Source organism: Quercus suber, unplaced genomic scaffold (genome assembly GCF_002906115.3).
Source record: "Quercus suber isolate HL8 unplaced genomic scaffold, Cork oak 2.0 scaffold_59, whole genome shotgun sequence".
NCBI classification, from domain to species: Eukaryota; Viridiplantae; Streptophyta; class Magnoliopsida; order Fagales; family Fagaceae; genus Quercus; species Quercus suber.
In genome coordinates, this window is record NW_027069524.1 from 1,672,294 (window position 1) to 1,696,015 (window position 23,722).

Sequence of the window (23,722 nt, forward strand, 5' to 3'; positions counted from 1 at the left end):
ATATTCTTCAATCAGAAAGTTGTGAACTTTTAATCAATAAAATCTCAATCAATCCTTTTTATGAACTTTCAGTCTATTAGGCATCTTGTTAAATCCTCTACATATATAGACAAAGAGAGAGTTGAAATTAAAAAAGAAATTGGCTAGGCTTTAAGCTGTTTCAGCTAAAGGAATTAAGAGAGGAACCCTCCAGTACTCTTATAATCAGGAAACAGTTACCAGTTCAGCTGCTCCCCTTACTGAAGGGAGGAGGTGTAATCAAGAACTCAATTCAAGATGAAAACATATATAAAATTAAACAAAACTAAAGGCAGGTATTATTCCAGGTGCTGCATACCCAAAGTACCAAAAAAAGAAGCCATTTTCATCCAGAGAACAGAAGAAAAAATCAAAATGGCTCTCCTTAATGTAAATCCAGATGGTCCCGTTCCATCCTCCCCCCTCCAGAACCTTAAAAAGTGCTACTAAAGTCAACAACAACAGATGAAATTAAATATAAAATTAAACAACACAAGGCAGAAGTTTAACAAAAACCAAGTGTTGCACACCCCAAATCAAATCCATTTCATCTAGTTAACAAAATAATAATGTCAAAATGGCCTGTTCCCTATTAGAACAACAGTAAGAAAAGTTCACGAACCACATATACCACGGTATCTTGTAAAGGTCTTCTGTTCAGTGTAGTCATTTGAGTTTCTCCCAAACAACACGCACAGCAAGATCATCAGTTTCCAGGTCAAGTAAATCACTACTATTTGCTCCCTTAATACCAGCCATTTCCTATGACCTATTAATGGAGAGGAGAAGATGTGAGCAAAAAATTTCATAACACCATTAAATTAACACAGAACATCAGTGCTATTGTTATTAGTATCAGGCAAAAAACAGGACAATGAACCATTTTCAAGTTTGAGAAAATCAAGCAAGTGCACCTTTCTTTTAATGGGCAAACATGACTCACACACACCGATGGAATTTGAACCCATGACTTCACCTTCTAAACCTTACATATTATGAGATGCCAACAACAATGATGATTTTCTATAGCGTATTAGACTTGCCAGAGATATGTCATATCTGAAACAATGACCAAATTATGGATATCTGCCGAAAAATAACAGAAATGAAACTAGAGATGACTACTCTGATGAACTGGCATCTAATGAATTTCAAGAGGTGATTACAATGGAACACAACAATGTAGCTATTCAACATGTGAAAAGCAAAACAATTTGTACAGTCCTCGGTTCAGCAGTTTCTCAACCACATTTTTTCTGTTTCTGATTCAGCACCCAAACCCAATTATGAATTTTAGTTAACAAGGAAGCATGAGTTCAAACACCATTCATATGGGTGTAAAAGGTTTCATTTAAACAAGTTTAGATGGACAAATAAGCTCTCAACAACAAAATTAATAATAGTGGCAGCAAATAGATGGAACTACCAGCTAAAGTTGGCACCATTTCTGATGCGGGAGATACAAGAAGATTATTATTTAGTATTATTTATGTTTACAAGCCCATTGTATTTTTATGTTTTAGGTCTATTAGTTTATTGGGCTTTTAGTTATTGGGCTTTTAGTATTTTAATTTAAAAGTAAGGTTATTTTTGTAATAAGGCAATTAGGGTTTCCTAGCCAATTAGAACTAGGGTTTAGCAATCCTATATAAACAACCTATTGTACTCCTTGAGGAGATAGCTGATATTTTTGATGAATGAAAACAATGGCCGTTTGGTCTTTCTTTGGTCTGGTGCTGACTCCAGGTCTGCCCTAGGTGCTGACTCCTAGTGGTTTTCCCGCTTGGTGCTGACTCCAAGCAAGGCCTAGGTGCTGACTCCTAGGTCATATCCCTTTATTTTTCTATTGTTTAGTTTTCGTTCTGGTTGTCCTGCGTCATATTTGGTATCAGAGCAAACACCGATCCGTTGAAGACTTACCGCAGGAAAGAATCAGAAAAAAAAATCACATACCAAAAAAAAAAAAAAAAAAAAAAAAATTTCCCATCACTGCCGTGTTTTTCACCACCAGAAAGTTGTCTTTGTCATTTTCCTGCTTTAGTACCAAAAAAAAAAAAAAAAAAAAAAAAGCTACTGTCCTATAGTTGTGCTACCCATCAGAAGACTAGATATTCAAGCCAACCAAAGACTCCAATCCAACACCCACCACCGCGGAACCCAACAACCACCACCGCTGAGATTGACCCATCATCTGCCGAAACCCACAGATCAGCACTTGGCCGCCGCCGACCCACCAGCCACCAGACTAGAAACAGAGGAGTTTGAAGCCCACAAGAGCCACGATGTCAATACTGGATTTGCGCCGTCGAGAACCACCTCCGCCAACTCGCCGTCAACACCGCTCTCACCATGCCGCTTCATGCTTCGCTGGTCCCATCACCGCGATCTGACGTGCGAGCTCCGATCTGCACCTCGAGCACCGCTGACCGTGAATGCTGGTGAGCCCATACCGCCGCTCCGCCGTTGACTCCAGTGCCGCCTCGTGCTTGCTCCGCCGCCTGTTTTTTCTTTTAGTTTCTTTAGCTTCGGTGTTTTATGTTTGGAGTTGGGCTAGCATTCTTTCATTTTAAACTGTAGTTCTTTTTATTGTATTTCAAAAAAAAAAAAAAAAAAAAAAAAAAGAAAAGAAAAGAAAAGAACAGAAAAGAAAAAAAAAAAATTATTGTTACAGTGCCAGCCCATTGAATGTATGGGCAAGTGTTTTATTTTTTTTTCATAGATCCAGACTTCCAGTTTTGTCCAATTAGACCCACTCAATTGAGGAGCCAAGCTCGTGACTATCAAGTGCAGTAAGTTAACCACTGACAAGGTGAGCTATGGTAATATCTGACGCACCTTATTTTGATGGTGATGATACTTATCCACGAGATTTTGTCAACTGGATAAATGGGATGGAGCAATTCTTTGAGCAAGCAAATTGGGCAGATAATAAAAAGGTTAGGTATGCCAAGTTGAAGTTAAGAGGTCACGCACAAAGGTTTTGGGAGAAGCTTGAATATTTTCGCTATGTGGATTATGAACCTGCCATTAGTGTGTGGGAAGATATGAAAGAAAAACTTTGTAATGAGTATTTGTCACCATACTATCGAGCTAAGTATCTACCCCAATCTCAATCTCAGTGTAGTGCTTTTCCAATTGAAGCAAATACGATGAATTCTCATCATCATCATCCTATTTCATGTCCTCAACACACTTTTGAACAATCTACCAAGGAAACCAAGAAGACTCAATTTGATTCAATTGGGAAACCAAGGACACTAGATCACAATGAACTTCTTGCTGCCCCAATAGAAGGCAACATTGATGATGATATCTTGGTCGTTGAGAATCCTCCAACAACACCAAAGTCTAATGTTGACACAAATGTACATGCTTCAACAAGTGTTACTTTAACATGGATGCAGGGAAATGAATCTATTGAAGAGCAGCAAGGCGAAGAGATGGCGCCTAAAGAGAGTATTACATTAGAGGGTGCACATGATGTGAAAGTTGAAGTTGTTGAATGTGTTTCTGATCAACCCTCCACAGTCCTTGAAGATCTACATCTTGGTGAAGTCGAAGAGGTTAAAACTACAGTGCTTCCTATGGTTCATAAGGTTCAAGACGAGATTATACTGATTCCACACATTGATTTTGTTATTCCAAATGAGTTTGATGTGGTGGAATTCAAGGTTTTTCTTTTCCCTGTGCTCCCTAAGGTGATTCCAGATTTGAAGCAAGTGTTACTTGTCAGCATCCTAATCCTTCAACACTTTAGAACTCGAGGTCGAGTTTTCTCCAACCAGAGGAGAATGATGCGGGAGATACAAGAAGATTATTATTTAGTATTATTTATGTTTACAAGCCCATTGTATTTTTATGTTTTAGGTCTATTAGTTTATTGGGCTTTTAGTTATTGGGCTTTTAGTATTTTAATTTAAAAGTAAGGTTATTTTTGTAATAAGGCAATTAGGGTTTCCTAGCCAATTAGAACTAGGGTTTAGCAATCCTATATAAACAACCTATTGTACTCCTTGAGGAGATAGTTGATATTTTGATGAATGAAAAAAATGGCCGTTTGGTCTTTCTTTGGTCTGGTGCTGACTCCAGGTCTACCCTAGGTGCTGACTCCTAGTGGTTTTCCCGCTTGGTGCTGACTCCAAGCAAGGCCTAGTTGCTGACTCCTAGGTCATATCCCTTTATTTTTCTGTTATTTCAGTTTTGTTCTGGTTGTCCTGCGTCAATTTCACTAAAAATTTTAGAAAATGAATGGCAACTTTAATGTTGTCAACTTGTCAAAATTTTCAACTCCACAATTTCTTAACATAAAGAGACAGTAAACTCTTCTTTCAACAGCTAAGAATATGGAGGGACAAAACAATTAACACTTTTATTTTTTATAATTCAATAATTACAACAATGGGAGAGGGGGGATCAAGAGTTATGAAAATATAATCTTAGAAAAGAAAAGCATATTTGTTGAGCAGAAATCTGAAGAAAGTGGATGTCAATCAAGACAAAATTACTAAAATGCACAAAGTTGTCTTACCTAGTCAAGAAGATGGCAGTTGGATTTCCAGGGGATGGAGGATTCTGATTTAGCAATGAAACAAGGGTACCAGCTTTAGCAAGAGCATTGGGGTCAGTTGCAGACAAAATCTCCACCTCTTCAAGACCAATTTGTCTCCTAATCAAGTCCAAGTTCTCTTGAAGGACCTCAATCTCTCCAAATGGTAGCCTCAATTCCAAAGCCTGAGCCCCTAGAGCGACTGCCTCATCCTTCTTGAACCTCAAGAAAGGCATACACAACTTTTGGGTTTGCTTGAAATTTGCAGTCTGACCAATAGAACTATTCTTCAATGCATCCATTATCTCCCCATCTGGAGCAAAAGTGCGAGTCTTACTGTCAAACTTACTTTGCAATATCCTCAAGCATTCTGCTTTCCATCCGTCAAATTGCTCATTCACAAATATCAAGCCTGCTAGCCTGTTGTCTTCACTCAGTGTAGTGACTGGAGCACCCTTCTTATTGGCTTTCTTTGAACCTAATATTTGTTTCTGAAGCAGTTTCCTCATCAAAACAATTGAGTCTTGGAGATACTTGTTGGCAATCTTGAGGGTTAGATCTGGAGAATCAGCTACAGGCCATCCAGCCTTCACAACAAACCCATTCTTGTTCAAGAGGATCCTCCAAACATACTCTCCATAGTGAGGACAGATTGGAGCGATAAGCCGAGTCTGCACATCCATAAAATGCCACACCAAATCACGGTTCATGCCCCCAGCACCACATGAGAACCTGTACTCATCCCTTGCAGCTTGAAGATCATAAAAGCCAGTCTTCAGAGCTTCTCGAAACATGTAGTCCTGGTAATTCTGCTCGGTCATTTTGACAGCAATGTTTATATCATTTGCAAACACCCGATCAGCATAAGTAGATGGGGGACCTGTCCTCAAAGAAGACTCTGCTGCCAGAACTTCTTCCATCCATGAGATTTCTTTGGTGAGTCGTAGGATGGCAGCATTGGCAGTCTCAAATACAAAATTTGCATCGTCAACACCATCACCAGCATCAGCCAATGAAAATCGTGTGGCATCAGCAGAAAATTCCTCAATTGCTTGGCGCAATGTCCTGAAATTCCCTGTAGACTTGGACATCTTTTCAGAATTGAGCATGATGTGCCCGTTGCATCTAAACCCACGAGGCCAGTGCTTCTTGGACATGATTGCTGTGTGGTTGTAGATGGTGAAGGTCAGATGATTCTGGATGAGATCCTTACCAGACACTCGAAGATCAAATGGGTACCAGTATTCAAACTCCTGCTTCATCTTATTAAGTATCGATGAAGAGATATCAGAGGATTTCGGGTATGTGCCACCACAGAAAATAAAATCCCAAACCTCATCAGTCAATTGTTCAGGCTTTATAGAAGATCTGCTGGATCCATATATGTCCCCATTCTGTAACAGGTGGGCAACAGTGTAATAAGCCATGTAAATGGTGGAATCAGACAATGACTCGACAAGAAATTGTTCATCCCAGGGAATGCGAGTCCCAAGCCCAAACGATCGTGAACAAGCCCACTGATTCAGCCAGCTCAGAGTGTGCTCAAAGCCATGTCGGGTCTCTTCAGAATAAAGATTCATGTTTGACAGGCACTCCTCAGCCAACTTCCTCCATTCTTCTTCCCCATATGTGAGGTACCATTGATCTGTAAGTGCCACAATACAATCATCACCAGACCTTGATACCACCCGCTTCTCAGGTTCACTATACATAATTGCAAGGCCCATCTCTAACAGCTTACTCCTGATCAATGCCTTTGTTTCCTGGACTTTCCTCCCTGTAAATTCACCAACAAGCATTGTTCCCTCAGTAAATCCTTTCAAGTATGTCAACTTCTTGGCATCAGCAAGCTTCTCCTTCTCATTCTGGCTTTTGATTTTCAAGTCCATGCATACCTTTTCTGCAGCCCTATCTCCAAATTCTGGAATGTTGATGATGGGAATAATTTCAAAGGGCAATACCCATTCATCCTTCACACCATACTTTGCCCTAAGAGCTGGTTTTGATTTTAAATCATGCAAGGCCATGTAATCATCAGGCGCATCACTAGGCACACTAGTGACAATACCAGTACCTTTGTCTGTTAATATGGTCAGCATGGGAAGAGCATATATGATCTCGTTGAATGAAAGAGGGGACCTTAATGGGAGGCCTATCAAATCATAACCAGTCAGCTCAACCAAGCATGTAGGTTTCTCTGGGATTCTAGAGTACTTCTGATAGGCAAGGTTAAGGGCAGCTCTTTGTGTGAGAATAAAGACATCGGTGTCATTAATTTCATAGGCTCCATACTTCCCGTCAGGCAATACCCATGCATTTGTTTGCCCATACATGGTCTCTGGCCTCAAAGTCGCAGCTGCCAAGAAAACTCTTCTCCCCTCCAGCACTCCTAGTTTAGGGGGAAAAGGTGATACCAATTCCATCTTGATGATAGTGTACTCTTGAGGCTGAACTCCTTCACCACTTGCCCTATCATGATCTGCACATGGCTGGCCATCTAGAGGAGAAAATATTGTGTATCTGACATCTTTCACAATCTTCCCCATGGATTTCAACTTCCTCATCTGCCACCTCACAAAGGAATCATAAAACGGGTTCATATCTGTAGTGATAAAGGAGCGTCTCCAATCACAACCCAAGCCAAAAGCTATAAGGTCTTCCTTTGCCAATGGAGGAAAATAGGTCAACCAATTATATGGATTTTGGAACTTGGATATCTCATTATCAGAGAGGCCAAAACTACGCATGATCTCCCACTGGAATTTCTGACCACCAGATTTTGACGCAGCCTTGGACTTCTTGCCCTTGAACTTATCTGGTGGTGCACCTGGATTTGCTTCCTCAGCTTCTTGTACAGTGTCTATTTCCTCCTCCGATTCATGGGGAAAATTTGGTGGATCCCCAAATTGTTGAATTTCCCGCGCAAGCTTATCAGCTGAGGCCTTAATGGGCATGCCAGTGCAATGGAAAGCAAACGGACATAGCACATTGGCACCTCTCAGCCTATGATAAGCAGCAGCGAATTCCAGCTTTGAAAGTGAGAAAGCGTGTCCAAGATGCAAATACCCATTCATGTAAGGATAAGGGAAGTTGCCAAAGAACTTCTCACCCGGTTCAGGGGGCTTTTCACATGATTCAGCCCGGAAAACATCTTCTTCATCCCACCACTTTCGAACATCATGCTCAATTTGTAGGAGACGATCCCTCCTGGCAAAGCTTTTCCCACCCTCACCTGCCATGTCACAATGTTGATGGAAACTGCAAAGACCAAAATGCCATAAGAAAATGAACCATTGCAGAAAGTACTCAAAACCCACACACACACACATCTGTTTGGTGCAAGCTCAAAATTACGGACCATTTCCATTTCTTATACCACCACATAGACTAGCTTGTTAGGCCAATTTATAGATCCACTATCAACTCATTATTAACAACCCAATTCAACTCTCATATTCCCAGTCCCAGTAATTAATTTCCATAGCTTTAAGAGTGACACTGACACAACATGCAAAATCAAACAGTCAACAGAATTCACATACGATTGAACCCCATCCCAGCACTCATCAAAAAGTAAATAAGAATTCACTAAATATAGCAATTACCCACGAAAAAAGACACATAATCAAGCCCAAACAAATTCATTCTAGTATCAATCCAAATCAAAATAAGGTATTTCACAGACGCTTAAAAACAAAGCAAAAAGAAACAAAGAAGAAATGTTAACGTTAATGTTGTTGATGATGTTGTACCTGTGATTCAGAAGAAGCGAATTGATGGGAAGGGCATTACGCGAACACTTGTGAAGATTTTGACGAAGGACAGCAAAAGCCAGCGAGAGAGAATCGGGTTTTCTTCCACAGGATACTTTTTTTTTCTTTTCAAACCCGCGTGTGCGTGACGGAGAAGAATAATACTAGGGTTTAGAGGAGGTTGGTTTTGATTGGACCAAGTGGCGAACTGTGGAGGTTTTGGATGGGGTTGGACTTGGACATATTCGACAATTTCCTTTTTTTTTAATATTTATTTGATTTTTAATATCAATTTAAATGCACATTATGGATAAGCTCTTGGCAAAGTGAGGCCAAACTTTGCACCATTACACATTTACAATAATATTATACTTTCCAAGTAATTTCCGTTGAGATCAAACCTATCTTAAATTTTTTAAATTTCATTCATTCTCTTTCTTAACTCTTCAGTTCTTTCTGTGTCTCTTAACTCTTCAGTTCTTTCTGTGTCTCTTAACTCTTCACTTCTTCTAACCAAAAAAATAAACTCTTTCACTTTCCCTTTCTATTAAATGCACACTACTGTATCGATTTCTTTTGAAAATTATATATTGATGGATCAACGATTCCTCTATGAGTTCATGGACAAAAGCTCCTTTCTTAGTGTCTGCAAATAAATAAATATTGTCAACTCTCTCTCTCTCTCTCTCTCTCTCTCTCTCTTTGTTTCTTTCTTTCAAATTTTTTTTTTTTTTTTAATGACATTTGCCATTTGCCTGGGAAAAAAAAAAAAAAAAAAAACCTATAGCCGTGTTTTAAAAATGTGACTATAGCAAAAAAAAAAAAATTAAAAAAAAGCTATAGTTGCGTTTTTAAAATGTGGCTGTAGGCTGAGGATCTAGAGCTGCGTTTAATAAATGGCAAATGTGGCTAATGTACACCCTATAGCTGTGGTTTAAAAATGCGGCCTAAAGATAAGACGTATAGCCACGTTTTTAAAATGCGTCTATAATATGTCCTATAGCCGCGTTTGCAAAAATGCGGCTATAGACCTATTAGACCTATAGTTATAGGTTCAGGCAATGGCTGAAAACGTTGCTATAAAAAATGTGACTATAGACCGAATTGACTTATAGCCACATTTTTAAAATGCAGCTATAGGATTTTTTTTTTTTTTTGGTTGTGCCAACTTATCGGATTCGACTAATGGACTTTAATTTGCAAGTAATAATATGCATTTTAAACAAAATCTTCTATCTTTAAGTTAATTTTCTTTTTTTCTAATCAATATATATATAAAAGCAGAGACCTCATGCAAGAGTGCATGAGGTTCGGCCATGTGGCGCTCTATATGAGTTCTTTGCAATCCGCTTTATTATGAAACAAGGTTTTCCAACCTCAAAAATTAAAACAATGCAGCTTTTATGTTTAACACTTATTGCTTCATCAAAAATCAATTCACTTCTTCCTCTCTCCTAACTCTTCACTTCTTTCCATCCAAAAAAAAAAAAAAAAAAACTTTCACTTCCCTGTTCAAATTTAAATGCACACTATGGATAAGCTCCTGGCAAAATGAGGCCAAGCTTTGCATCATTACACCTTTACAATAATATTATACTTTCCAAGTAATTTCTGTTGAGATCAAACCCATCTTAAATTTTTTAAATTTCATTAATTCTCTTTCTTAACTCTTCAGTTCTTTCTCTGTCTCTTAACTCTTCACTTCTTCTAATCAAAAAATAAACTCTTTCACTTCCCCTTTCTATTAAATGCACACTACTGTATCGATTTCTTTTGAAAATTATATATTGATGGATCAACGATTCCTCTATGAGTTCATGGACAAAAGCTCCTTTCTTAGTGTCTGCAAATAAATAAATATTGCCAACTCTCTCTCTCTCTCTTTGTTTCTTTCTTTAAATTTTTTTTTCTTCATAATTTCATTTGGGATACTGAGTTTGCGGTTTGCAATGTTTGAGGGAAGACAGACTCGGGGAGATTGAAACTTCAACTTTACAAATTAAATTAGCTACCGGTAAGAAAGTGGTTATTATTTTTAGGTGAATAATTTTCTTTTACCTATTGAGGGGTTAAGTATTATGTGGTAGCAAAGTTTTAAAATAATCTTCACAATCTACACATATTCTATGTCCTATTAAAGGATAGAAACTCAATTGTTAAAAATAAGAACAAAGAAAGAAATAATAGAATTGCAAAGATACAAATTAAGAACTAAGTGGGCAGAAAAAAATTATGTGGTGTCTCCATTATTTGAAGGTTAGCCTAGAATCTATATAAACTCAAAATGGTATAAAAAAAATTGTTAAATATATTATACTAGTACACCTTTGTTAAAAATTTGTTAAATATGTTAAATCATGTCTACCTCAACCATCATTGAAATTACTTGCCTTATTTATTTATTTATTTATTTATTGGTCAAGTATCATGTATGGCAGTCCACAAGAGCCTTGACAATATCAAAGTGTGTTTATTGCTTTGCCTAGACATGAATCACCATGCAACCTTAGCATTGCTATCGTTAAAATATTACTAAAGATGCTTCATAAGATCAATGCCTTAGTTAGACATTTCGTATGACAAGGAATAGGTTCAAGGAGTTTGATATGCATAATGTATGCTTGCAATTAATCGGTTTACGATCAACTGATGGTAGGCAACAAAATATGCCTACATGCTCTGAAGGTTCTACTATAATTGTAGGTGATTTTAGTAATGAAAATATCCACCATTTATGCTATAATATATGTACAAAAATTTCAAAAACCATTTTACATAAAAGCTTACAGCATTATCTGCGCAACGAGTGGGAAACCTTCTAGTTATTCATAATGCCAAAGTGATCACTTCACTCACCTATGTAAGACCAGTTCATCATTAATACTGATAAATGTCTGTGCGTAAACATAGGTTACACTCTAGTTGATCTAATGTGCAGCCTCCAATGCATGTTTAGAGCTAAAAAGAGATGACCGCTCATCATAAGGACAAAAAAACAAAACAAAAAATCATATGATGATTATCAATGTCGTGCTTAACATCATTAATAGTATTCTTGAAATGCTATTTGCGCATCTTTTCTATACCATTGCCTCTAAAATCAATACAAGAATACTAGCTAGGATAAAAACAATACATTTCTATATCACCAATAACACAAATTTATAACTTACACATGCCATCTATGAGGATCAGAACTCTTTGAGTCCCTCTACTCAGGAGTAACTTAAATCATGACTTGGTGCCAGTCTTTGCTTTCATTCACCATCAAGCAAAGACCTGATTTATTCATCTCTGGATGTGCCGTTTCCACTGCTACCAACCCAATATTGCTTTACTGCAACCAATATCTTTTCAGGCACAAGGGGACCATCCTCGTGATCCATCAACTTGGTATTCCATCTCATGCCTCCAGCAATTTTCTTAACCTTGTTCATAACATCAACTTCATCCCTCAAGATGACAGTCCCTTCAGGCCGCAATATGCGATCCATCTCCAGAAGGATGTATTCCAATTGGCACCTATTCAATCATTTACATATATTTTTCATCAGAATTCAAAGGTAGTAAAAAATTTCTTACAAATGAGGTTTTCTATCAGAAGAAAACTCATATAATCTGGATTCAGTTATTAAATTCAGATAATATAAATTGCAGCAACCTAACTCACTGCAACAGAGAAATAAAGATATGTATATTTTTAAGAAGGAAAAAGAAAAAGAAAGAATAACTAGTTGAGTTAAAAACTATAGCTGACTAAGGTGCTGACCAAAATTTTTGCAAAGGTGGTGCTATTTTCACCTTGCCCCAAGAAAAATTCAAGCTCGGAAATCCATTATTATCATTGATTCAGAACCTCCAAGAAAAGATAGTGGGCTTTCCTAAGTGGTTTACAGATTCTAGCATCAGACCTTATGGCTGAGTTCCAATAAAGTAGGACACATTAGAATGAAAATGATACACATTAAAATTCCCAAAAATTAAGAAGCTACGAGTACAAAAATTCTCATTGATTGGAATGCTTCCATGTCAAATAATTTAAATATGCCAAAACCTGATATGATTTCTGGCATACAGGAAGAAGAAGATGAGGCTTACTTGTTCTGATACAAGCTGAAGACACCACTAGCATGAATAAGATCATATGTCCTTGGGTAAGTAGAGAAGCCTTCACACCTGAACAAAGATATATAGGGAATAAAAATGTCATCGAAATTCCATAGCCTTTGGCATTGTGATAAAGAAATTGAGCTTTTAATGAGCATGAAAACTTGTACTATTTGACATTCTTATGTTTCCCTTGGCATCGGCATAAATCAGGAAATTTTGAAAATATTAATAAACCAACATATTGTACAGATACTAAATGAGTTGCAAAGGAATTTGCTATGCTATCAACAACAAGAAAAGGGTAGCTTATAAATGAATCCCTCTCAGAATGTACCAAAAATATAAGGTAAGCTGCTATTAGTTGGTCATAAAATAACAGATTTTCATCTTTATCAAAATTGCAATTAAAACTCACATGCTACAAATTCTCAGCAATTTAAAATTACAAAAATGCAGGAAAAGTGAAAGAGACTTTAAGTGGGCAACAAAGAGGACAAAATTGTAGAGGCATACCAGTCATGATATATGCCAATTAGGCCTCTCTCATAAACAACACCTAAAGTGTTCTTGGCAATTGTAGGCACCACATTCATCACCCAAGATTTCTGTGATTCAAGTGCTGCTGCAAATCCTCCAAGGCCTGCGTTCATATCCATCACATTCCGATATCTTGTAGTGCCAATCAATCTATTGATCATTTTGTAGGTAATTAAACGTTTTTTCCAAAGTTTATTATCCTCTTGGTAAGATTCTGCTGTAATCCCTTCAACGGATCCCTTAGCTATTTGGGGAGGGACTGCAAAAAGCCTAGCTGGAAACTTCTTCAACTTCCCTCCTGCTACTTCATCTTTACTGGTTACCTCAGGGAAAGGAGTTATACATGTGTCCATTTTCTTGTACCTATATACACCACAAAAATAAGAATTAGAATGATAATACCTAGAGTAAACCAGAGTTGGCTTAGGGTTAAAAACTACTTAACTTAATCCTAATACTCATATGTTATTTATATAACAGGCACTAGATACAATATGACCAAACTACCCTCATAACTGATACAATATTCCTCGTAACGCTCCCCCTCAAGCTAGGGTATATGTATCATATAGTCCCAACTTGTTACATAACAAATCTAAGTGGACCTTGCACAACAGTTTCGTGAACATATCAGCAACTTGGGCTCTTTTTGAGATATACAAGGTAGCAATCACACTAATCTCAAATGGAACATTGGATTGGAACTTGGAAATGATATGAATTGCTGCTAAGTTGTCATGATACGTGGTCATAGGCAGGTGTACATCAAACCTCAATTTCTCTAGAAGATGCTTAATCAACATAAGCTCACCCGAGGTCTGAGCCATGTCTCTATATTCAGCCTCAGCACTGGAATGAAAAACAACACTTTGCTTTTTACTCTTCCAAGTGATTGAGTTACCTCTTAGGACAGAACACTATCATGTGGTGGACCTCCTATCTGAGGGTGATCCTGCCCAATCCGAATCTGTCAAGGGCTCGACACGCAAATGACCATTGGTTCTATATAAAATTCAACATTCAGGATGAGCCTTAAGGTATCTCACAATCCAGAGAACAGCTTCCCAATGTGGACGTCGAGGTCCAGCCATATACTAACTCACAACACTGATTGAAAATTATATATCTGACCAGGTAATAGTAAGGTAGTTCAACTATACAATTAAATGACTATCTCCCCAAATAACTCCCCCTGATCCATATACAATTCAAATTGGGATCCATAGGGGTGTCTACAGGTTTTGAACCCGACAAGCCAACAAACATGTTATATAAGTAACAATGTTGTACCTATAGCAGAAAATAACATCATAGCAACTATATACTTGTGTAATCAAGAAAACTTGAGGTGCACAGGGACTCACCAGACATCATCAACATCCTTTGATTTACATACATTGACAGAGTTTCTTTGACAGGATTTGGCATTTACTTTTTTTCTCCAGATAGCAATATCTCCCTTCTCATACTTCTTTTCCCAGCAAAGAAGTTCAGCTAGCTTTTCTATCTGTCTCTGCTCAGCCTGGAGATCCTTCTTAGACCGCTGCCATGTTTTGTAGTAGGTCTTCCAATTGATTGGAGGGCCAGACAAGATCCAGTATCCACCAGGTCTGAGGACTCGATCAACTTCCATTAGGTACAATCCATCTGTATAGAGAAGTTCATATGATAAAAAATCAACTTCTACCAATTACACAAAAATTCTGCTGCCTTTGTACTAAACTGATAGTCCATTTTAATGCAGAATTATACCTAATAAATGTTAATACATAGCATATTGTAAATGTGTTGGATGACAGAAGATAAATTTTGTATGGTACACAGAGTAATTAAAATATGTACCATATAAGGACAGAGTGATATATAAGTATAAATAAATAAAAGCGATATAAATGTTTTTCTTTTTCTTTTATAATTAAAAAAAAATTAAATGTTATCTTTCTTCAAGGTTTCTAAGAATCTTTATTTCTTCTTTAGTTTTCTTTAACTTTTAACAAGAAAAAAGAAACTTCTTTCTGCAATGCCCATTTGATATCCATCCCTTTGTCATAAAAATTAAAACTACCATGTAATTTTAGGAAGTTGAAGGGGTGAGGGAAATTTTTTAATTTTAAACTCTGCAAACTTGAAGATTCTAATTTGAAACTTAGCCATAAACCAAGCTTTCACTTGCATTTAGAAACTCCATGTCTACTATTTGATAGTCACTCTTGGGAAAAATTCATGACTCATTCATGTAAAAGAAGAATTTTGTTTACATTTCATGGATTGCTAACATGAAATAAATGTTTTGATAAATTTGTGCTCACACATAGTTTTCATACTTATTTTTGTGACCATCAAAATATCTCAGTCTTGCTAAGTATAAATAGTTTTCATACTTATTTTTGTGATGAAAAAGAATCAAAAGTCTAGATATATTTCACAATCTGATTCCAGGGTATTTGATTTTGATGTGGTTTTATTATTAAGTATAAGTTTACATGATCTCTACATAATGCAAAAAGTGCAAAGATCAATATATGATTGTGAACAAAGACATTCCTAGTGCTTACTATTTGAAGTCCATGGTATCAGACATCGAGAGCACTGAGCCATATCAAAGGCTCTTGATGGGTATGGAAGTCGTATTGATCCAAGAACACCTATAACAGCAGGAACACCTCGTTCCAATGCAAACTGTACCTGTGCTTCATGATTGTCCCTGGGTGCAAAGGACATGGCCAATACATTTCTCTTCAGCAAGTATGCGCCCCAGCTTGCAACCTGTGTTATGAGCAGAATCATTAGCCCAGTAACCGTTACTGAATTAAAAAGCCAACTGAGAATGAGTAGATTAGGCAGCTGGTAAAAATAACAAACAAGCTACTGCCAGAATATTGATATATAGGAAAGAGACAGAACTCCACTTTAAATTGGAATCTGTAGATAGTAACCTAGGCCATAAATTATATTATATCATCTGAACGTTGTCAGCAAGAAATCAAATTCATATTGATAGTTTAAAACAAAGAAAAATGTGAAGTAGTCCAGAATAGAGCCAACAAGATTGGTATTCTAAGAGCATAAAACTAATGCTGATTCCCAATATATCAAGCTCTTCAAAAAAGATATATCAACCAGTTGTTGTGCCTTTCAGGCCTCAGCACAGGCATGGTATTTTAAGAATGATATCAAGAGAAACATCATGTTTTTGTCTGAGCATCTCTATCTTATTGTTTCCATGTAAACAAAGAGAGAGGCCTAATTGGGTAATTTTTAAAGGCCTTTGAAGTGGAAAGAAAAAAAATACAGTTTATGGGCTCTCAACGCAAATCCAGATAAGCTAAAGGTAGAATGGAAATTGGGAGATCTTTTTTGGGGAGAGATTGAGGGGGGGCAACAAATTGAGTTCTAAAATATGACGAATACTACAATATTCATATATGTGGATCCAAACACAATAAAAAAGATAGATAATTATCAACATACTCCACAACCAGTATCCAGTGCTGTTCTAACAGTGCCATCTGCAATTGGAATGACTGATGCAAGTTCATCAATATATGCATCCGCGCCTTGAGGAAACATTGTTCCTCCACCTGGGAATTTGAACACATCTCCCTTAAACTGCACCCAATTCTGGACCGCCTTCTCAACCGTCAGGCTTTTATAAGGAACATTAGCATAGTGGACATAGTCCCGGCCTTTAGGCCAAGGGAATGGAGTCATATATCCCTTGGGTGCTGGGACAAGACACTGCAATTTTTCCTTTTCTGGAGGGCAATGTCTTTCCCTGTATATCATATTTTCCCTTGGGAATTTCATTGCTCGGTCTTGTTCTTGGCAAGGAGTATAATCAGTGTATCGGATGTCACATGGCTTGAACACTTTGGCTTTAGGTAAAGAAGGTTCACTAATCTTAACAACTTTGTGATGAGGCTCAAAATCTAGATTGCTTATAATATTGCAATCTGTCTGCTTGCCTATTTCCAATGCTATGCCATCCCCTTTTCCAAAACCACTCCTCGGCCATGCTCCCATGATGTAAGAGAAACAGCATAGACCAATAATGAGAAATATAGATAATGGCTTTCGTGGTATGTTGCCTTGTGAGTTTTGCTTAGAGCCCATGATACAATTGAGACAATTCCCTCAAACCTACTGTAGTATACAGCAAAATTAGAAAGCAGTAACTTGAAACAAATCATCAATGGTTGAGAAATCAAAGCTAAATATCAATGTTAACTTGGGGAAAGTTCATTAACAATTGTTCCAACTATGTAACAATCATCTATAAACACATGGTATAAGTGTATCAACTAATTTTACATACATACATATATATCCAAGAGGCTTCATGTAATTAAAAATAAATGAATAGCACTGCAAAATTCAATGAATTTAGATCAATTTATATCACTAGATAGTGACCAATTAGGAAAATTTTAAAAAACGCAACTTCTTCTACTTTTCAATCACATTATGATCAAACATAATAGGAGAGGCATGAAACTCATATCTTTTTGCATCGGTTATTTGCACACAGCCAGGGACAGAACTACTCAAGGGCTGAGGGGGGCCATGCGCCCCACCCCCCCCTCCGCCCCCAAAAAAAAAAAACCTTTGAAAAAAAATATACTAGTACATATTAACAAAAAGAATTTTAATTCTAGCTCTTAAATTTATGTCATATATTGATCGCTTCATCTACACATTAGTTAGACCTTGAAAATATTAAGATGTGTCAATTGACTTGCAAAACTCTTGATTATAAAATCCTATTATTAAATTTTTTTTTAAATACAAATAATAATTAATAAATTAATGCTAATAATGCAACTTTTTCAACATCTAGTATTGATATTCTAATTTTTTTAAATCTTTCAACAAAGAAATTCAGCCCCCTTAAGTTTGAATCCTGATTCCGTCCTTGCACACAGCCTTAATCTATATATATAAGTCTAAAGTAAATGTGAATTGAAATTGAAAAACTAATGGAACTTTACAAACAAATCTGATATCTTTGAGTGTAGATAACAAAAAGTATTCATAAACAAGAAGCAGCAAAACTAAACTAGAAACTTAAGTAATCGCATGTTTCTGACATACCCAGAAGAAGAAGAATGAGAAAACAAGTGCTTGGAACTTATAAGAATAGACAGTAAGCAAAAACCCAGTAAGGAAAAAAAAAAAAAAGAAAAGCAGAAAATGAGATCACAATGCACATGCTTTACCTGGCCACAGAGAACAATGAGAGAGATTTAACTTAGATAGATACGTATAAGGTCGGAGTTAAACCTTAATATAGTACTAGTAGTAGTAGTAGGAGTCCACTTCTTCATAGGAAGTGTCAAAGAAAGGAGTGAGCTTGGAGACTCTGGTTTTTTGGTTTGGAACTATCCACCGACAGACCCTACCATTCACAGCCACTAGTACTCACAACTCATCACCAAGTCACTAGCCTAGACATGGAATCTTCTATAGTAGTGGCCCCATTTATCAAAAAAAAAAAAAAACTATAGTAATGGCCCTCATTTGCCTTTATTGTCAAACTGATCGGATCTCCCATTTTGATACATGCTGCTCATTTAAATTTTTGGTAAGGCTACACTCATAAAATGTGGTCATTTCACTATTTCACAATTATGGCGGAAAATACAATTCTATCTGGTGTATGTACAAGAGTGTTTAATAAGAAGTGTGTTTTTTTGTAATTGACTGATAGAGAGGTAAAAAAAAAGTTGATCGATCCTTGTAAAAAGTTGTGTTCACTCCCACTTAACCAATTTGACAATGATGAAAAATATTATGGAAAAAAGTTGTGTAAGTTAAATTAATGCTGTGAGATTAGTCAAGTTTATACTTTATCATACATATTGATGTACATAAATAATTTTAGATTAGGTTTTCATTTGTTGTTACTAGTAAGCTTGAGAGATAAGCATACTTAGCATAGAAAAAGATAAAAGAAAAAGGGAAAAAATAAAGAAGAAAAGCTAGAGGAAGCTTTTGTAGATTAATAACTTTTATATTTTGCCAGTTGAAACTAAGAATTTTATGTAAAGATGTGAGAGCTGAGTTACTTATTCATGGGATTATAACAAAATTGAAGGGTGTGAAAGCCTAGGGGTACACAGGTTTAATCGACATGTAATGGCCACAAAAGAAGATATTATGAGCTGACAACAATGCTTGCAAGTAATCAAGATAAATAATTCTATAAAGATTTCAAAAACAATTACTATTGTAAAAAGTAAAAACCCAATCAAATAAATGATTAGGCGTATGCCGGGCAAAGTTGAATATTTTACACATGCAATTTATTGATTTTTACAAAAACATACTATCGAACTTGAATTCGTTTTGCTATCGATCCCTTTTCAAAACTTGTGTTAAATTGGTTTATAATAGGACATTATATCTCAAAAATCAGATTTATTTTAAGATTTGCTTTTATAAATACGTATAGAATTAAAATTTTCGGGTATGTATAATTTTAATTACTCATCTTGTGCTTGTTTTGAAAGTAAAAACATCTTTCTTGCGAGAACACTAGTATGAGAAAAAAATTAAGAAAAAGTAAAATAAAAAATTGAACCTCATTATTTTCTTCATACTAAAAGCCACAGGTTTAGAAGATTTATCTTCAAACATTTGATCTGGGGGTCAGATACAAGCCATCGTTGGATTGGACGGTAACTACGAGTACAACACTACAGTGTGGGAGAGATTGTTTTACAACACTTCTTTGTGTAAAACCCCTGAAAACTTAATCCTGATCAAATTAAAATTATATTCAGGCTTATCGGTATTTTTAATTGCGACAAACACCCAAAAATTTCAAAAACTTTTACTTAAAAAAAAAACATTTGTTTGATTAATTACTTTTGATGGAAAATTTTCTAATGCCTTATATGTATTTTTTTAGAATGACAATAAAACAGGACGAGGTCAATTTAGGAGTGTCCCCTTTTCAAGGTGGGAACAACCCATGCAAGACTAGAGCTGGGCAGGTCAAGGACATGGTAGTTAGAGGTTTTAGAGGCTACAGCCTTAGAGGTAATTTATTATTATAATCCTAGTATCTCACGTGGATTAACTGTAAGGTTAACCTTGTATATATAAGTTTTAAGGTACCCTTCCATTACAAGTTGGTCTTTATTGGTGAGTTATATATTTATAGTTTTGTAACATTTGGTATCAAAGCTAACCATTATGTCAATTAGTCAGATGTAGCTCATTAAATATGAGATCAAATGAGTTACGGTTTTATAGTTGAATCTTGAAAGAGGAGACGTAAAGGTTAGATTAAAATAACTAATAGGTAAGTAGAGCCACCAAAAAGAAAAAGGGCTATCATCGAGATAGTATCAATAGAGTGAACTATTGTGGACGTCGGTTGTGGAACATGACGGTATGTTATGATCCTAATGACCCACATGGAATAAGTATATGCTTAACCATGTATATATAAGTTCTTAAGTACCCTTCCATTGCAAACTGATTTTCAAATGTGAGTTTTACTCGTGAGTTTGTAACATTTTTCTTTTCCTAATTAATCATTTGCCTTTGACATTAATGATATAATAATGATGCAATAGTAAATGGACAATCAAGAGTGAGAATAAACGTTTTAGGTGATGGTGATGAAATATGTAAAAAATTACAAATATATAGGATATACATAAATATTTTAACTTTTATATATATCCGAGATGGGACGAGACGAGTAAAAGCCTTGTCCATCCTATCATCTTTTAGAAAAGAAAAAAAAATACTTACACGGATAGACGAGACAATGCAGATCATGTGGGACTGTGGGTCGACGAAATTTAATCACCCCTTAGGCACAAACGTCAAACATGGAAAATTATTAGTGGCTAGGCTCACTATCAAAGGCAAGGTTTTTTTTTTTTTTTGAGAAACCCACTATCAAAGGCAAGTTGAAGTGGACATCGCAATATATAATTAACAAGGTTACCTTTATGCAATAGGAATTTATATTGTAGTGTAGGGCCTAATGGCCTATGCCATATATACTTTCTCTAACCATGTGCCACTTGCATTTAGATGCCCTCCCAAAAAAGACCTCTGACAGTGATCACTTTTGTTGTATAATAGCAAAAGTGCCACGTACAAAAGCAATTTACATAACATTGCCATAAATAATTATATATAGGCAATTAACGTTAACGCCTTTCTACCGACATAATCTAATCTTTATTGTAGATGGCATTTTAATATTTTATGCACAAATTACAAAAAAATAGTTAACATAAATCGTGCAACTAATCTCAACTGTCAAAAAAACCGTTTAAAATATAGTTGTAATTAGCGCTATTAAACTTTATAGTAATACTACTTCACTAACATTAATGGCTTCCTTCTGTACCTAAACTTTAACAGTAACCCTTATAAATTGAGGTTAAAATTAACCAATGTTATAAGTGCATTAGTTTAAAAAGTATTTTTAGAAGTTTTTTATTAAAAAAAAATTAATTTTTTAATACTTTTTTATATTTTCTATAAAAGTGATATTAAAACATTTTTCAAATTGTCCATTTATAATTACCTTAAGAATACTTATTATCCACATTCATTAATTAATAGTGCTACATAATATATGTTAAAATAAATGCGCAACTAGTCTAAATGTTGTGGCTGATGAGTAGGCCAATGTACGTGTTCATCTGTCCATCAATGGCTACCCTTATAACTTTTTTTTTTCTTTTCCTTCTTTTTGGCCATAGTCTCTCTCTCTCTCTCTCTCTTTTATATATATATATATATATATATATTTTTTTTTTTTTATATATATATATATATATTATATATATATTTTTTAATGTACTTCAAAGTTTAACCCCTATATTTTTGGTATAGTAAAAAATTAAACTCTAAACTTTCAAAACTATTTTCCTTTTTAAAATTTATTCTGGATTGACAAATGACAATTGTTGAGGTCTAAAGGAATGGGGACATTCTTAAATTCTATATGTATGTATAAAATTTTATAGAGAAATGATATATATTTACAACAAATCACAAGTCATAAGTGGCAGGTTGATATTAGCTATTATCGATGAGCAAAAAAAGTAATTTCAATAGTTAGTTCAAATTATAATTAGTAACAATTTATCCCCTATGATTTGTTATAAAAAATTTGTGAATATAACACTTCTCAATTTTATATAGAACAAATACTCGACTAATTAGAGCTTGTTGTAGTTGAATATTCATGGCAGTTAATAATTACATCAATATTGAGAGAGAAGCTAGTGGTTCTAAATCTTGAATGAAATCCAATCAGGAGCACCACCTCCTACATCTACAAAATTTCTTGGACCATTGTGAAAGAAACCAAACGCTTTTAGAATTTGTCACTGACTGGTGGGGTTGGCAGTGGTCCGACATTAGTGGGTAGCGTGTAATGGCAAGGACATGCAAACATAATAGTGTGCGGCTATTGGTGGGTCGTGAGCGGTGGTGGTGGGATGAAGCAGCCACTCTCTCTACCTAGTTTTTTGGAATTTTTTTAGGTCCAAGCGACAACGTTAACAATTTTATTTGACTACAAGGTTTAATTTGTTACATTTTAAAAATTCATAATTTAATTTGTTATTTTAGAAAGTTCATTATAATTTTTGTTACCAAGCTAAATATTTAAATATTTAGGGTTTAAAGTGAAATTGCCATTTTTTTTTTTGGTGGCACTTTCAAAGTTTCAATCAAGAATTGATTGATGAGTGATGACATGTACACAATAAGCACACTAAAGTATCTTGCATACTATTTCATTGCAGTTGGTAAAATTTGCAATTATATATTTTGAGTTCATTTAATTTCACACGTAATGTGTGAAAGTAAGAGACTTAAGAATATGGAAAAAATTAGATAAATATGAATATCACATTGCCTTTTATTGTGACCAAAGAGGAAGAATTCTCGTAAAACATGACCATATAGTCTCAAATTATTTCTCTAGCTTACTTTATTATCCATTGGAATGTTTGTTGTAATCAAAGAAAAAGACTTGACATCCTTTTTTTCTTGCATTGTCTCAAGAGTAGGTATGACAGATGATAAATGTCAATCCTTTCATGTATCAATTCAGTAAGCTCCATTATACGAGAAAGTATAACTTGTTTTGAGTGCATGCTTCTTCCCACTCATAGTTGAGTGGGTCTCACAAGTATGACAGATGAAAAATGTTGATCTTTTCATGTATCATTTTAATAAGCTCCATTATACGAGAAAGTATAACCTGTTTCGAGTGTATACTTCCTCCCTCTCACAGTTGAGTGAATCTCACCAGCTGTGAGTGGGAGGAAACATACACCCGAAATAGTGTATTTTCTCCCATTATACATACATACATACATACATATATATTTTACACTATCCAATAAGAGATTGTCATATCATTTTTTTACTTAAAACTGAATATATTCTACCACATCAAATAACGTCTCAATAAACTCTCAGTTATGCTGGATTTTCATATGGGTATTAAAAATGATTGGGTTTAGTTCTGCATATTCTTTAATATGTGATACAATGTTGTTGCATGTTGAGAATATAAGGTGTAAAACTTGAGTTTTACACATCCTTATAAAATTTAATCTCTATATAAAAGGTGCATTGTGTTGAAAATCATATCACCAACGTCTTAATTTTTTAAAAGTAATTTGGTTAGAGAATAAAAGAGAAGATGAGACCAATTAAATTATTATAGCTAATTAATTGATTAAGTTCAAGTCTTTAAATTATTTTCATA

The 23,722-nt window shown here is 35.4% G+C and overlaps 2 protein-coding genes across 5 annotated transcripts; both read right to left on the reverse strand.

Annotated features, from left to right (window-relative positions):
- Positions 1–378: 378 nt before the first annotated feature.
- Positions 379–8,465, reverse strand: LOC111997908 (leucine--tRNA ligase, cytoplasmic). Its single transcript, XM_024030039.2, has 3 exons — positions 8,317–8,465; positions 4,547–7,822; positions 379–787 (listed from the first exon to the last, which is right to left on the reverse strand). The coding sequence occupies exons 2-3, from the start codon at positions 7,801–7,803 to the stop codon at positions 781–783; spliced, it is 3,264 nt and encodes a 1,087-aa protein (XP_023885807.1). The 5' UTR covers positions 7,804–7,822; positions 8,317–8,465; the 3' UTR covers positions 379–780.
- Positions 8,466–11,314: 2,849 nt separating this feature from the next.
- On the reverse strand, positions 11,315–18,404 carry LOC111997909 (probable methyltransferase PMT14). Of its 4 annotated transcripts, none has more exons than XM_024030042.2 (7): positions 18,244–18,404; positions 16,435–17,106; positions 15,519–15,729; positions 14,328–14,610; positions 12,940–13,326; positions 12,415–12,492; positions 11,315–11,838 (listed from the first exon to the last, which is right to left on the reverse strand). In XM_024030042.2, exons 2-7 carry the CDS (start codon positions 17,074–17,076, stop codon positions 11,601–11,603), a joined length of 1,839 nt encoding a protein of 612 aa, XP_023885810.1. In that variant the 5' UTR covers positions 17,077–17,106; positions 18,244–18,404; the 3' UTR covers positions 11,315–11,600. The 4 variants fall into 4 exon arrangements, with proteins under 4 accessions (XP_023885810.1, XP_065628533.1, XP_023885808.1 ...); XM_065772461.1 differs by having other exon boundaries at positions 16,435–17,103; positions 18,180–18,404; XM_024030040.2 differs by having other exon boundaries at positions 18,180–18,404.
- Positions 18,405–23,722: the final 5,318 nt, after the last annotated feature.

What these genes read in the sequence shown, in the direction of transcription:
- LOC111997908 (XM_024030039.2), bottom strand. Translation starts at nt 7,803, where the DNA reads ATGGCAGGTGAGGGTGGGAAAAGCTTTGCCAGGAGGGATCGTCTCCTA.
- LOC111997909 (XM_024030042.2), bottom strand. Translation starts at nt 17,076, where the DNA reads ATGGGCTCTAAGCAAAACTCACAAGGCAACATACCACGAAAGCCATTA. An exon ending in CACTGGATACTGGTTGTGGA is followed by an intron (nt 15,730 to 16,434) that starts GTATGTTGATAA and finishes CTCATAACACAG; the next exon opens with GTTGCAAGCTGGGGCGCATA. An exon ending in ATTGGCATATATCATGACTG is followed by an intron (nt 12,493 to 12,939) that starts GTATGCCTCTAC and finishes ATCTTTGTTCAG; the next exon opens with GTGTGAAGGCTTCTCTACTT.